This window comes from Haematobia irritans, chromosome 2 (genome assembly GCF_050003625.1).
Source record: "Haematobia irritans isolate KBUSLIRL chromosome 2, ASM5000362v1, whole genome shotgun sequence".
Lineage (NCBI taxonomy): Eukaryota > Metazoa > Arthropoda > Insecta > Diptera > Muscidae > Haematobia > Haematobia irritans.
The window spans coordinates 158,093,500-158,110,227 of NC_134398.1; the positions used below are offsets into that span (position 1 = coordinate 158,093,500).

The 16,728-nt window shown below is 38.8% G+C and overlaps 2 protein-coding genes across 2 annotated transcripts in view; both read right to left on the bottom strand.

Annotated features, from left to right (window-relative positions):
- LOC142225126 (uncharacterized) overlaps window positions 1-16,728 on the bottom strand; it is a 979,687-nt gene that overhangs the window by 821,780 nt on the left and 141,179 nt on the right. The gene's annotated exons all lie outside the window — the stretch shown is intronic.
- On the bottom strand, window positions 11,018-12,001 carry LOC142225131 (uncharacterized). Its single transcript, XM_075294908.1, has one exon. The coding sequence runs from the start codon at window positions 11,999-12,001 to the stop codon at window positions 11,018-11,020; it is 984 nt and encodes a 327-aa protein (XP_075151023.1).

The following is a 16,728-nucleotide window of genomic DNA, read 5'->3' on the forward strand; positions in this document are numbered from 1 at the left end:
TTATACCCTCCACCATAGGATGGGGGTATATTAACTTAGTCATTCCGTTTGTAACACATCGAAATATTGCTCTAAGACCCCATAAAGTATATATATTCTGGGTCGTGGTGAAATTCTGAGTCGATCTGAGCATGTCCGTCCATCCGTCCGTCTGTTGAAATCACGCAAACTTCCGAACGAAACAAGCTATCGACTTGAAACTTGGCAAAAGTAGTTGTTATTGATGTAGGTCGGATGGTATTTCAAATGGGCCATATCGGTCCACTTTTGCGGATCCTCTAAGAGAAGCAAATTTCATCCAATCCGGCTGAAATTTGGTACATGGTGTTGGTATATGGTCGCTAACAACCATGCAAAAATTGGTCCACATCGGTTCATAATTATATATAGCCCCCATATGAACCGATCCCCAGATTTGGCTTGCGGAACCTCAAATACAAGCAAATTTCATCCGATCCGGTTGAAATTTTGTACATGGTGTTAGTGTATGGTCTTTAACAACGATGCAAAAATTGCTCCACATTGGTCCATAATTATATATAGCCCCCATATGAACCGATCCCCAGATTTGGCTTGCGGAGCCTCAAAGAGAAGCAAATTTCATCCGATCCTACTGAAATTTGGTACATGGTGTTGGTATATGGTCTCTAACAACCATGCAAAAATTGGTCCACATCGGTGCATAATTATATATAGCCCCCATATAAACCGATCACCAGATTTGGCTTGCGGAGCCTCTAAGAGAAGAAAATTTCATCCGATACGGTTGACATTTAGTACATGGCATTGGTATATGGTCTCTAACATCCATGCAAAAATTGATCCACATCGGTCCATAATTATATATAGCCCCCATACAAACCGATCCCCCGATTTGCTTTGCGGAGCCTCTAAGAGAAGCAAATTTCATCCGATCCGGCTGAAATTTGGTACATGGTGTTAGTATATGGTCTCTAACAACCACGCGAAAACTGATCCACATCGGTCCATAATTATATATAGCCCCCATATAAATCGATCCCCCGATTAGGCTTGCGGAGCCTTTAAGAGAAGCAAGTTTCATCCGATCCGGTTGAAATTTGGTACATGGTGTTAATATATGGTCTTTAACAACCATGCAAAAATTGGTCCACATCGGTTTATTATATATAGCCCCCATATAAACCGATCACGAGATTTGACCTCCGGAAGACCAAAATTCATCTGATTCAGTTTAAATTTGGTAGGTGGTGTTAATATATGGCCTCAAACACCCATGCAAAAATTGGTCGATATCGGTCCATAATTATATATAGGCCCCATATAAACCGATCCCCAGATTTGACCTCCGGAGCTCCTTGGAAGAGCAAAATTCTTCCCATTCGGGTTAAATTTGGTACGTGATGTTAGTATATTGTGTCCAATAACCATGCAGGAATTGGTTCCTATCAGTCCATAATTATATATAGCTCCCATATAAACCGATCCCCAGATTTGACCTCCGGTGCCTTTTGGAGAAGCAAAATTCATCCGATCTGATTGAAATTTGGTACGTGGTGGTAGTATATGATATTTAACAACCATGCCAAAAGTGGTCCATATCAGTCCATAATCAAATATAGAGCCCCCATATTAACCGATCCCGAGATTTGGTTTTGGAGCCTCTTGGACGAGCAAATTTCATCCGAGTCAGTTGAAATTTGGTACATTGTGCTAATATATGGCCGTTAACAACCATGTCTTACTAGGTGCATATCGGTCTATAGTTATATATAGCCCTCAGATAAATCGATCCCCAATCACACAAAAATTGGTCCATATCAAGTTCATAATTGTATATAGCCCCCATATAAGCGACCCCCATATTTCAATTCTGGCTCTCTACCACGTATGGACTAATTCACAATTTAGAAAACGATGTTAAGAAGTTTTAAGATACCACAACCCAAGTAATTCGATTGTGGATGACAGTCTTTCGTAGAAGTTTCTACGCAATCCATGGTGGAGTGTACATAAGATTCGGCCTGGCCGAACTTACAGCCGTATATACTTGTTTATTATATGTGTAATTCGATTTAAATTCTTTTTAATTGACCTGCCGTTTCTTTGTGGGCTCATGTTCTATTGATTGTGATTTTTAATAGGACGATGTTTTAAAGGCTGTAAATACTCAAATTTAATCTATCAAACAGATGATGAATTACTATTCCAGCTTAAATGATATGTTAAGTTTTAAATTCCAGTTTTTTGATGTGGCCCTCACAAAGCCACCACCAAGAAAGCTAACATACGTACTACGTATATACATCGACATTGAAAATCAATAAATCTACTTTTTCTAAGCCTTAAAAACAAAAGTCCTTTTGCCTCCCTCCCTTTTCCACACTAAAACAAAGTCAAAAAGGCAAATCCCAAAAACATCCTTTCCTTCTAATATTCAAACCATAATGTACTATGCGGTCTGGGGTCTGTGTATATAGTCTGTGTCTGTGTAAATTCGAGAACATGACATAACTCTTATGGTCTTACCCATAATGCCCAGGCAAACATAAAATATCATATTATTCCTCCCCAATATCCCATTAGGCTGAGAACTTCCGTCGTTTCCAATGCGGTTGAGATGGCATTAATCTGCTAATGATATTATCCTTGTAACATTTATGATAAGTCCATATCAATACTACTACAATAGACTGTGATGAGATGACTATAATGGAGTCATTGACGACAACGACGAAGACAGCGATGATGATGGTGGTGATGGCTAAAGGGAAAAATGGCAAGAAAATGATAAAGGAAAAATATGATAAGTACATTTCAATCCAATATATTTGCCATATTCAAACGATTGCCTAGCTACTATCTTATATGCTTTCCCTTTCGAATGGAGGGGATTATGAGAGGTTATGAGTCCTACATAATAGATAGCCAATATCTGAAATAATTAACTATCATAAGTTCAATTTTATATTTTCCACAAAAATATTTTCGTTATTATTTTTTTTTAATATACGATTTTTCCTCCATATAACTAGAGTTTGTTCTTAAATATATTACACAGATTCCTGAGTTAAAAGGTTACTTTGATTTCTATGCCAATCTGGCTGCGAACTGGATGGAAAAGTAGTAGGGAACGAAATATAACTGTGATGTTTTAGGCTGCAATATTAGCAAGAAAACTTGGCCATTTTGCTCTAATGAATGTTTCAAAAATCCATAAACATTAAACCGGCAAAACTACCATATACAAAATCTTATTTTGCAGTATTTAGTCAAATTTTTGAGGTTATTATGTTTCTTCGAAAAACATGGTTTTCTTTTTGAGTGCAAAATTTCCTTTGAATTGTAAATGTTTTGAAGTTCTAAATGATTTCTTCTGGCACCAACAAGAGAAAGACACCACTTCTACAAAAAGGGAGAAAAAACGAAAACTAAATTTTTTAAAGATATTGACTTAATATAGACTCTATAGAATATTTTGTCGAAATTTTATTTCTATAGAAAAATTTTTCGAAATTTTATTTCTATAAAAATTTGTTAAACAATTTTTGTTAGAATCGTTTCCTCAAAATTTAGGTTAGGTTAGGTAGTCCGATATTTCAGGCTCACTTAGTCTATTCAGTTCATTGTGATACCACACTCAGAAATGTCACCAACATTACTGAGGTGGGATAATCCACCGTTGACAAACTTTTTGGTGTTTGGTCGTAACTGGGTTTGAACCCACGACCCTGTGTATCAAAGGTGGACATGCTAACATGCTAACCATTGCACCACGGTGGCTCCTATTTCAAAATTTTATTTCTATAGAAAGTTTTTTCAACATTTTATTTCTATGGAAAAATTTGCAATTTTTTTTTTCAAAATTTTATTTGTTTGAACTTTATTAAATTTTTATTTCTATAGCACATTTTGTCAAAATTTTATTTCTGTAGAAAAATTTTTCAAAATTTTATTTCTATAGAAAACTGCTAAGAACGAGCAGCAGTTCAAGGCAAACTGGCTTTCTGTGGCGAAGAAGGGGGACAAGGTGGCTGTACAAAATCTGATGGGAGGTGTCAAACGTGAGGCCCGGCAATTCGGATTTGGAACAGCGAAACCCTAACTGAATATTTTTCCTGAATTTTATACTAATTGAACTTGAAAAAGAAATTTAATTTGATTTTTTAAATAAACGATTTCACCGATTTACACGCGTTTTCCCTTGACCAAATTTTGACCGTATCACCCTTTATGTTAGGTAAAAGGTTAGGTTGAAGTGGCAGCTCGATTAAGTTTCAGGCTCACTTAGACTATTCAACTTTATTTCTACAGAAAATTTTGTCAAAATTGTATTACTGTAGAAAAATTTGAAAATTTTTAATTCTATAGAAAATTTTGTCAAAATTTTATTTTTTTAGAATTTTTTTGTCAAAAGTTTATTTCTATAGAAATTTTTTATCAAAATTTTATTTCCATAGATTTTTTTTCAAAAATTGTATTTCTATAGAAAATTTTGTTAAAATTGTATGTCTATAGAAAATTTTGTCGAAATTTTATTTCTATTCAAAAATTGTAAGAAGGATTGTGGCGACGAAAAGTTCTACTTGAAAAAAAATTAAAAATTATAGGAGCTGTTGAAATGAAATAGAAAATTTTTGAAAAAATTTGAAATGTGTGAAAAGAGAAAAAAATTGAGGAGATTGAAAAAAAAAAGAAAAATTGAAAAAAAGGGAGAAAAAGGAGTCATAAAATTTTTTTGTCGAGAAAACAAATAGGAAAAAAATTTATAATTGAAAATTAATTGGAAAAATACCGAAAATACATAAAAAGTATAGAACTCCAAAAATGTCGACCAGTTGGGCCTGCGGCAGGAACAAATCTTAATTTTACGGATAGTTAAGCAGCCCTTAGCCGTAGAGGCCAACAATTTAGAAAAATTGTAAATTGCCGTTACTTGGGTGAATTTCAAGAATCCCACTAATAAACATGGAAAAGGAAGATCACAGAGCATTTGGTCCATACTACATATCGTCCTCGTAAATACCAAATCAACAATATGTAATCTTCCGACAAATAAAAGTGTCTCTGAATTATCTCGGGAACTATATCGCTGTAAATGCAAGATTGATAATTGTATCTGGAACCATCCCCTGTCTATGCAAGATTAATATAATAGAGCTTTATCTTAATTTAATACATTTTATTGTTCACAACTAATTTACCTCCACTGAACGTACACTTCGAGCGAGTTAATTCGATCCTAAAATTATAAAGCCCCGACTTCACTATCCTCCTTCATCAGGCCTGAGGACTGCGATGGATTTTAAATGGTAAGTCAACCGTATTTGACATTCTCATACATATGGAATTAGCTCGCTATTTCGTTGTTATACATATTATTATACCTTTTAGTCAAAACATATAGTTTACTAATATTTTATATATATCCATACATAAATTTATCATTTTATATGCCATTATACTCAATCAGCTATAAGACCTCTCATTTGTTATACGTTCATATGTTTAATCTACGACACTTACTTCCATTATATTAAATGCAATTTAATATGAAATTCTAAATTTTGTTTGGGATTCGCGAAAGGAAAGGTTAGCCTAATCAGAGGTAAGATGTATGCCATATAACACCCTGGGCAAAGTGGATTTAATACCAAAATAGTACTGTCATTCTATTAATTTATCTACACGAACACTATAGTAACAGGCTACCTATTGTACACTTTGAGTTTATGATAATGTATCCAAAACTATCTTCTCTGACTAAGAACCGCACCAAGACTGAGCATGGCCGGGGCCATTAGGTAGCCAAAGTCAGAGGAGGTCAGACCAAGAAGGGGAATCGTTACAAAATTTTTTAACAATTTTTGTTCAAAAACATTTTCAAAATTGTATTTTAATAGAAAATGTGAAAATTATTTCAAAAATGTATTTCTATAGAAAAATTTGACATGATTTTATTTCTACGGAAAATTTTGTCAAAATTTTATTTCTATAAAAAATTTTGTCAAAATTTTATTTCATGGCATGGTTGTTAACTGACGTATACTAGCACAATGTACCAAATATTAACTGACTCGGATGAAATTTGCTCCTCCATCCAAAAAAAAAATTGTCAAAAATTTATTTCGATACAAAAATTTGTTAACAATTTTTGTTTAAAAACATTTTCAAATTTCTATTTTAATAGAAAATTTGTCAAAATTTTATTGGTTGAGCATGTTTTGTTAAAATTTTATTTCCATGGAAAATTTTGATTTATATAAAAAATTTTGTCAAAGACTTATTTCTAAAGGAAATTTTTGTCAAAATTTTATTTCTGTAGAAATCCGTCTGTTGAAATTACGCAAACTTCCGAACAAGACGAGTTATCGGTTTTAAATTTCGCACCACTAGTTGTTTTTTTTATGCCGATCGGATGGTATTAAAATGGACCCCTTTCGGTGTAGGCTCCTCCATATAAAGCAATCACCACATTTGACTTACGGAGACTCTTATGAAAGCAAATTTCATCCGATCCGGTTGGAATTGGGACTCTTCTATGTCAACCAAACAAGGCTGTTATTTTGTCCACGTTTTTGTATCTAACATGGACCCCATATGGACTAACTTACAATTTAGAAAGCAATGTGAAGAACTAAAACTATACTTTGACATCGGAAACTGTTACTACAACTAAATTTATTCCATTGTGAATGACAATCTTAAGTTTAAATTTGTACTTAGTCTGTGGTGGAAGTTACAAAAGATTCCGCCTGATCGAACTTTCGGCCTTATATGCTTATTAAATTGTATCTTTTGCTCGGATGGAAAACCGAATCACGCACTATTTGTTTTTAAGTAAACATACTAATCACTGGGTCATATAGATCTAATAGTTATTAAGGCATCTGTCGCTATTGTGAACAAGGATCCAAATATCCTTCAATTATAAATAACATCATCCATCATCCATGGATAACAATATTAGTTTGACAATGTTTCCTCACACCAGTTTTCTATTCTCACACTGCATTTGTTTGATTTCTTCACTTGTTAGTAAATTGTTGTTTTTGTGTTATGAACAGACATCCGTTCAGTCCCAGGACAATTAGAAAATAAAACAGAGGGAAATCTTGTTGTTAAAATGCTGTGCTTTTTTCTAGATGTCACTCATCGACAGTTGGACGGAGATGGGGACTTGTGAAGATAAAACTCCCACCAAGAACAAGAGGATTGTCTCTAACGACAAGCGTAAAAAAAGTGGGAATGTCAAGAGAGAAATTCAAGGAGATAAAGAAGACATTGTTGGACACACGTTTTCAAAACTCCTTTATAATACATGGATATTTACAAAATATATACAATCTTATGGTACATTCATAAAGCTTCACTGCACCAACATTAAATTGCTAACAAGCGATTGGGAATGAACAGTGAAGCAATTGATATAAAAATGTCGAATTATCCAAATCTTTATAATTGGAAAGATCTAGATGTTTTTGATTCTGATTACAGTTCATTATACTCTCGTATACACGTGCATTTTATTAGCAATCAGTATTTTGATATAAACGGAATAGCCGAATTTTATATACCCTACACCTCCGAATTACTTGTTTTGTGGTAATACTTACAGATGGTAAGGTATCCTAAAACTTCTTAACATCGTCTTCTAAATTGTAAGTTAGTCCATACGTGGTATATATTAGACAAAAGAGGTATGTATAGATAAGTCTACAAATAATTACGGATCGATATGGACTTTTGCACGGTACTTAGAGAGCCAGAATTAAAATATGGGGGTCGCCTATATGGGGCCTATATAGAATTATGAACTTGATATGGACCAATTTTTGTGTGATTGGGGATCGATTTATCTGAGGGCTATATATAACTATAGACCGATATGGGCCTATTTAAAAGGTGATACGGTCAAAATTTGGTCAATATAAACTTGACGTATTTCTTTCAACTTTGCATTTAAAAAACCTGAACACCCCTCATTGTGAAGGTGTGTGTGTGTAGAATGTTGCTCCTATTTTGGTTTTGGAATTCACTCTTCAGTTGTCAAAATGCCGTCCAAGCAAGAAGAGTAGCGTATCAAAATTTTGCTCGCGCATCGCGAAAATCTCAGCTACTCGCACGCAAAGCTGGCAAAATCGCTAAAAGTTGCCAAATCAACCGTTACAAATGTAATTAAAGTGTTTGGGGAACGTTTGTCGACAGCCAGGAAGTCTGGATCGGGGGAAAATCGAAAACCGGAAGCCGCTGAGACGACAAAGAGAGTTGCCGGTAGTTTCAAGCGAAACCCTAACCTCTCTCTCCGAGATGCCGCAAATAAGCTGGGTGTATAGTCTACAACCGTGCATCGAGCCAAAAAAACGAGCCGGACTATCGACTTACAAGAAGGTAGTGACTCCAAATCGCGATGATAAACAAAATACGACGGCCAAAGCGCGATCCCGGAGGCTGTACACGACGATGCTGACGAAGTTTGACTGCGTGGTAATGGACGACGAAACCTACGTCAAAGCCGACTACAAGCAGCTTCCGGGACAGGAGTTTCATACGGCAAAAGGAAGGGGAAAGGTAGCAGATATTTTCAAGCACATAAAACTGTCAAAGTTCGCAAAGAAATATCTGGTTTGGCAAGCCATATGTACCTGTGGCTTGAAAAGCAGCATTTTCATAGCTTCCGGGACTATCAACCAAGAAATTTACGTGAAAGAGTGTTTGAATAAACGTCTGCTGCCTTTCCGGAAGAAACACGGTTGTTCCGTACTGTTTTGGCCGGATTTGGCATCTTGCCATTACGGTAAAAAGGCCATGGAGTGGTACGCCGCCAACAACGTGCAGGTGGTTCCCAAGGAGAAAAACCCTCCCAACACGCCAGAGCTCCGCCCAATTGAGAAATACTGGGCTATTGTCAAGCGGAACCTAAAGAAGACCAAAAAAACTGCTAAGGACGAGCAGCAGTTCAAGGCAAACTGGCTTTCTGCGGCGAAGAAGGTGGACAAGGTGGCTGTACAAAATCTGATGGCAGGTGTCAAGCGTGAGGCCCGGCAATTCGGATTTGGAAAAGCGAAAGCCTAACTGAATATTTTTCCTGAATTTTATACTAATTGAACTTGATTTTTTAAATAAACGATTTCACCGAATTACACGCGTTTTCCCTTGACCGTATTACCCTTTAGGCATGGTTGTTATCTGCCGTATACTAGCAAAATGTACCAAATTTTAACTGACTCGCATGAAATTTGCTCTTCCAATAGGCTCCAAAACCAAATCTCGGGATCGGTTTATATGGGGCCTATATATGATTATGGACCACTTTTGGCATGGTTGTTAAATATCATATACTAACACCACGTACCGAATTTAAACCAGATCGGATTAATTTTGCTTTTCCAAAAGGCACCGGAAGTCAAATCTGGGGATCGGTTTATAGGGGGCTATATATAATTATGGACTGATATGGACTAAATTTCAATCAGATCGGATGAATTTAGCTTCTTCAAAAGGCACTGGAGGCCAAATCTGGGGATCGGACTAAATTTCAATCAGATCGGATAAATTTTGCTTCTCCAAAATGCACTGGAAGTCAAATCTGGGGATCGGTTTATATGAGAGTTATATATAACTATGAACCGATATGGACCTGCATGGTTGTTAGAGACCCTATACTAACATCACGGGAGCCACCGTGGTTCAATGGTTACCATGCCCGCCTTACATACACAAGGTCGTGGGTTCGATTCCTGCTTCGACCGAACACCAAAAAGTTTTTCAGCGGTGGATTATCCCACCTCAGTAATGCTGGTGACACTTCTGAGGGTGAAGCTGTGAAAGCTTCTCTAAGTGGTTTCAGTGCAATTTGGAACGCCGTTCGGACTCGGCTATAAAAAGGAGGTCACTTGTCATTGAGCTTAACATGGAATCGGGCAGCACTCAGTGATAAGAGAGAAGTTCACCAATGTGGTATAACAATGGACTGAATAGTCTAAGTGAGCCTGGCACATCGGGCTGCCACCTAACATAACCTAACATCTCGTACCAAATTTCAAACGAATCGGATGAATTTTGCTCTTTCAAGGGGCTCCGGAGGTCAAATCTGGGGATCGGTTTATGAGGGCTGTATATAATTATAGACCGATTTCGACCAACTTTTGCATGGGTGTTTGAGGCCATATATTAAAACCACGTACCAAATTTCAACTGAATCAGATGAATTTTACTCTTCCACGAGCTCCGGAGGTCAAATCGGGGGATCGGTTTATATGGGGGCTATATATAATTATGGATCGATGTGGACCAATTTTTGCATGGTGATTAGAGACCATATACTTACACCATGTTCCAAATTTCAGCCGGATCGGATGAAATTTGCTTCTCTTAGAGGCTCCGCAAGCCAAATCGGGGGATCGGTTTATATGGGGGCTATATATAATTATGGATCGATGTGGACCAATTTTTGCATGGTTATTAGAGACCATATAATTTCACCATGTACCAAATTTCAGCCGGATCGGATGAAATTTGCTTATCTTAGAGCAATCGCAAGCCAAATTTGGGGGTCCGTTTATATTGGGGCTATACGTAAAAGTGGACCGATATGGCCCATTTGCAATACCATCCGACCTACATCATTAACAACTACTTGTGCGAAGTTTCAAGTCGATAGCTTGCTTCGTTCGGAAGTTAGCGTGATTTCAACAGACGGACGGACGGATGTGCTCATATCGACTCAGAATTTCACCACGACCCAGAATATATATACTTTATGGGGTCTTAGAGCAATATTTCGATGTGTTACAAATGGATTGACAAAGTTTATATTCCCCCCATCCTATGGTGGAGGGTATAAAAACCAATAAAAGTTTTCTTTGTGGAAATTTTCAAATGTTTTTACTGAAGAGGACAGCGTCGATGGAAATGAGCAATATCTTAGGTTAGGTTGAAGAGAGGAGTCGGATTTCTCCGTCTCATTTCATATGACATACACCTAAGCCAGAAATCGGCTTGTTGTGCGCTCTAGTTTATAATTATAACCCCATGTCTATTTTAAGAATTCTATGCTTTCGACAAATTCCTTAATTTGTTTCCATTTTACTCCCTTCAATCGGTTTAAATTTGGAATGTTTTCGACTCCCAAATGTTGGGACCTGTATCTTGTAAATGCCGGGCAGTGACACAGATAATGCTCAAGTGTCTCTTCGTCCTCTCCACATGCCTTGCATAAACTATCATTTATTGCACCTATACGGTGTAAGTGAGCCCTGAGGTCCAAGTGTCCCGTGATGATTCCAATAGCCCTACTGATCGTACTTCTACTCTCCTTCAGTAGTTCTTTTGTTTTATCTTCATCGGGATCTCCCCATATGATCTTCGTGGTCCTTCCGACTATTTCACTGTTCCACAGCTCTACATGTGCTCGCTTCGCCCACACTTTTAACTCGGACCGGGTAGCCCCAAAGGGCTTGGGGTTATCCAAGTTTACTTCATCAGCTTCCCTGGCTTTTATCGCTAGGTCATTCACATACTTGTTTCCATCCACCCCACAGTGAGCAGGTACCCAGATGATTCTAATGGAGCCATACACGGAGTAGGAATTTATTATATTTTTGCATTCTAAAACGGTTCGTGATTTAACCGTATTGGATGCTATAACTCGTATAGCCATCTGGCTATCGGTGAGAACATTTACACCTAGTGGCCTTGTGTTTGTGCTGAGCCATCTTATACACTCCATGATCGCTCTGATTTCTGCTTGCAGAATAGTTGTATGGTCTGGCAAGCGAAAGGAGATTTCGGTGCCAGAGTCTTCTAAGTATACCCCCAATCCCGTTCTATCCCCTATCTTCGCTCCGTCTGTGTAACAATTGTTACCATAAGGGGCTTCCATAAGGGTTCCGTTAGACCATGATTGTCTCTCCGGTATGACAATTTCACACTCGGTAGCTAGCGTTTCTTCAGGTAAGCGATCAGCCGTCTCTCCTATCGTCACCTCAATTATCCTCTGATGGTTTGATCTGTTCCCCATTTGGTGCCATTCTCCCATCAAGCAATATCTTAATAAAAGCAGAAATGTGATATTGAGACCACTGTACACCTCAGTATTTAAATATTATTCTGAATAAAAATAATACAGCACGCCTACTCTCTCTCTCATTGGGAAATCTACAAGAAAATCAAAAAAGCCTTTAGGCCATAAACGTCTACGACATACTTGTGCAATGGCAAAATAGTTGTGGTGTAATTTATTTGAACAAAGCCGTTACATACACACACAGCATCAAGCTCCCCCCCCCCCTCCCCCTACAGAATAGCGTGGTTTAAACCAACTGTCATATCGTAGAGGACATATTGTATTGTAGGATATTTATCAAAACAAAATACACATGTAATCCAGGACATGAAGCGAAATGGAAGAAAACGACTTCATATAAAGAAAACCTCCTCCAAAAAGGACCATCGACTCTATCTATATTCACTCCTACCCATACGCATACATAGTGAACCAAAATGCCTGGGAAGACAGAATAGAAAAGACATAGATTCAGCAACAACTTCAAATGGAATTGTAAACGAAGAGATGACGCTACTTTAGAGATAACAGCCGTCAGAATATGCTAAAGGACGATGAATACGACCTCGTGTACAACGACAACGGCAACAATAACAACAACAACAACACAACACTATCAGCATTCACTACTTGCAATGGTTGGTTCAGCAGGACACATGCTCATGATAATAAAAAACGGAAGCAAAAGGGGAAAGGGAAAGACTATTTCATCCTTTTTTACGCGAGAGTAGACAATCTGTGGTTCCTTGTGTACGGCACGCAAAGATAGCCAAGCAGGCGGGAAACTCAATGGCATCACTTGAAAACAACAAAAAAGCCCATCTTCCATTTTACACCATTCAGTCTTTTATCCTTTTCCTTATGTCCTTTTTTTCACATACGTTCATAGGGGAGAGACGAGACTAAACAAAAACTTTTTAAAGTTGCATTGCATGCGAACATAGAGCATTTTTGTTTTTTGTTCATTGCACAATAGAAGAAAAACAACAAACACAAACTTGGGCACATTAAAAGCCCTCCAAGGATATTATGCTTTGACTATGTGGTCTCTTCTAATTGTAAAATAAGTCCGGAACGAAAACACTACACACTCAAGAACTAGAGACGTGACTTGTAAACGTGCTTATGTGTGTTGCGGAAGGTGAGATGCATTTTAGCAAGCAATTCATTTGAAGAGAATTAGTTGCATTGCACACCCCATTTAATTGAGAATTTCCTGATAAAAGGGACATTCGATTTAAATGATTGGTAAATGTGGTACGTCGTTTACCACAAAGATAATAGAAAGTTTTCAAACCTGCCTGAAACTTGTGGAAGAATAGGGGGTCTGCGGTATTTTGGACCATTCCCGCCGTCTGGAGATGGTCGACACTTTGTTATGTTTTAGTGTCAACCTTACTCTCCAAAAAAGCTCCAGGAACACAAGTTCAACGGATGAAGATCCGGAGATTTTGGTTGGCCATTGTGTGGTAGAAATGAAGCAAAGAGTTAATCTGAAACTGGTGAGAAAAGGTGATATCCCACAACTGATTTCTGTGAAAGGCACTAAGGCTAAGCAGCAGAACAAGGAAATCAGCACCAATAGTAGAACAGAGAGGTGAGCAGCCACCCAAGCATATAACCGAAAGGGACAACGAGGAAAGAAAGAAGAAAACAGGGAGGCGATCAGCCACCCAAGGAATTGTCCAAAAGAGAGACTGAGGACAAACCAATCGGTCAGGAATCAGAGTCGCAGAGCAGCTAAAAATATCGGAAATAACATCAAATTTCAAGATCACTTTAGATCATTGGTATTTTGGCCCATTCCGGCGTAGCCTGCACAGGATTTCAATACTGTCGGCCCTTACGGCGGCCAAAATAGCGTATCCGGCAAAATACCCAAAGATCATCAAGCGGTCTTCGAGGATCTGATCTGCACTAGAATATTGGACTTTGTAATGGGTAAAGAAAATGAACCAAAAATCCATACAACAAGCTGTGACTGACAAAGGGGACTTCCTCATGTTGAAGTTTACGTCGGAGACTTGTATGCAGGTAAATAGTGGTTTAAATCACCTCTCATAGTGGAGGAGTTTTTTTTTTTTTTGAAACTGGGGAGAAAAGGTGATATCCCACAAGTGACTTCGATCTACGTAAGATGATGGGGCAGCAAATTCACGACGCAACGCATTCTGGAGGTATTGGGTCGCAAGAACGATTGGACATTAACTCGAAGATATAGTCAGTCTTTCACAGAAAGGAAAATAGAGATGGAACCCTTCTTCTGTAACTAGAGCTGTCTTTTTCTAGATTGGAAAAACATGGGTTATCCTCCCAAGGAGTTTATTAAGAAAAGCACCGAGGCTAAGAGCAGAACAAGGAAATCAGCACCAATCGTATATCAGAGAGGTGAGAATCTGTCCAAGCATATACCCGAAGGGACAACGAGGCTATACCGGAAAGAAGAAAACAGGGAAGCGATCCGCCGGCCAAGGAATTGTCCAAAACAGAGACAGAGGACAGGCCTACCGGTCAAGACTCCAAATCGCAGAGAAGCTAAAAATATCGGAAATAACATCAAATTTCCAGATCACTTTAGATTTGTTCGATTTAGCTGCATTTGACACGACATATCCTCTAAACAGCCGACAAAGCCATCACACGCTACACGAAAGTGGCTCTTCGGTATTTTGGCCCATTGCGGCGTAGCCTCGTCTTGAGATAATTGACACTTTGGTGGTCCTCAAAAGTTTACCAGATTGAGATCATGTGATTTTATTGGCAATAAAATGAAGCGAGGAACCTTCTTCTGAAGCCATTATTGGTTGACGCTCTGAGTACTGTTTGAATGTCCGTGGTCGAAATGTTTATCTGTCCAGGATTTCACTAATGTCTTTAGGATACTTTCCCGATAATATTCGGCATGTATTTTGAACCCACGGTTGATGAATACGAACGGGGAGTGACCATCGGCCCTTACGACGGCCGACATCAAGATAGCATATCCGGCAAAATACCCCAAGATCATCAAGCGGTATTCGAGGATCTGATCTGCAATAGAATCCTGGCTAATGAACTATGTAATGGCTAATGAAAAAATCCATATAACAAGCTGTGACATCAAAGGGGACTTCCTCATGTTTGAGGTCCCCGTCGGAGATTTGTGTGAAGTGGATGAAATCCCCTCTCATTGTGAAGGAGTTAATGTGAAACTGGTGAGAAAAGGTGATATCCCACAACTGACTTCGGTCTACGTAAGACGATGGGAGCCACCGTGGTGCAATGTTTAGCATGCCCGCCTTGCATACACAAGGTCGTGGGTTCGATTCCTGCTACGACCGAACACCAAAAAGTTTTTCAGCGGTGGATTATCCCACCTCAGTAATGCTGGTGACATTTCTGAGGGTTTCAAAGCTTCTCTAAGTGGTTTCACTGGAATGTGGAACGCCGTTCGGACTCGGCTATAAAAAGGAGGTCCCTTGTCATTGAGCTTAACATGGAATCGGGCAGCACTCAGTGATAGGAGAGAAGTTCACCAATGTGGTATCACAATGGACTGAATAGTCTAAGTGAGCCTGATACATCGGGCTGCCACATAACCTAACCTAACCTACGTAAGAAGATTGGACAGCAAATTCACGTTGTAACGCATTCTAGTGGCATTGGGTCGAGGGATTGGACATTAATAGAGATGGAACCCTATACGTGGACCAGGTCTCCCTGACCACCGAAACTACGATTTGGTAGCAAATTCACGATGGAACGCATTCTAGTGGTATTCGGTCTACGTAAGGTCGAGGGATTGGACATTAACTCGGCCTTTTACAAAATATAGAGATGTAACCCTACTTGTATTGTACCTGGACCAGGTCTCCCTGACCACCCTGGCCAAAACCAAAGGCGCGAGCTGTCTTTTTTAAGATCGACAAAAAATGGTTATCCTTCCAACGAGTCCACCAAGAAAGGCACCAAGGCTAGTCAGCAGGACATGGAATCAGCGCTAATGTTAGATCAGGGAGTTGAGGAGCCGTCCAATGATATACTCGAAGTGGACAAAGAGCTATGCCGGAAAGACAAGTGCTGTGGCAAGGGCAAAACAGGGAGGCTATCAGCCGTCCAATGAATTGTCCATAAAAAGGAATGATGACAGGCTAAACATTTGGGAATCTGGGTGGAGGAGAAGCAAAAATGTCGTAAATAACACCAAATATCAGAATCACTTTAGATTTGTTCGAATTTGGCAGCATTTGGCACGACTTTTAGCCTAGGGTTATCCAAGGAGCCTAGAAAGAAATGCACCAAGGCTAAGCCTTAGGACAGGGAATCGGCACCAATGTTAAATAAAGAAGGCGAGGAGAAGCTACGACGGAAAGCCTGGAATCCGGGCTAAGGGACAAATAGGGAGGCGATCAGCCGCTTAAGGAATCGTCCAAACTTTCTGAGGACAGTAGAGAATATCGGAATCGTTGTCCAGGAAAACACAGGTAGGCAAACTGTCGACCAAGGAATTATCCAAAAATGGAACTAAGGTCAGGTCATAGGGTCAGGAATCAGGGTCGAGGGAGGCGAAGAGGACATCAAATCCCGAGAAAATGTCCTAATAGAGAAATCATGAACCAAGTCACTACCAGGTACCTTAGACAACTCGCCGCAATGATTCTAACTCACATCCAGCGTTGCCGGTCCAAAAAATTTCTAATTTT

Bases quoted from the DNA above. Each gene is read 5' to 3' on its own strand.
- LOC142225131 (XM_075294908.1), bottom strand. From the start codon at position 12,001: ATGGGGAACAGATCAAACCATCAGAGGATAATTGAGGTGACGATAGGA.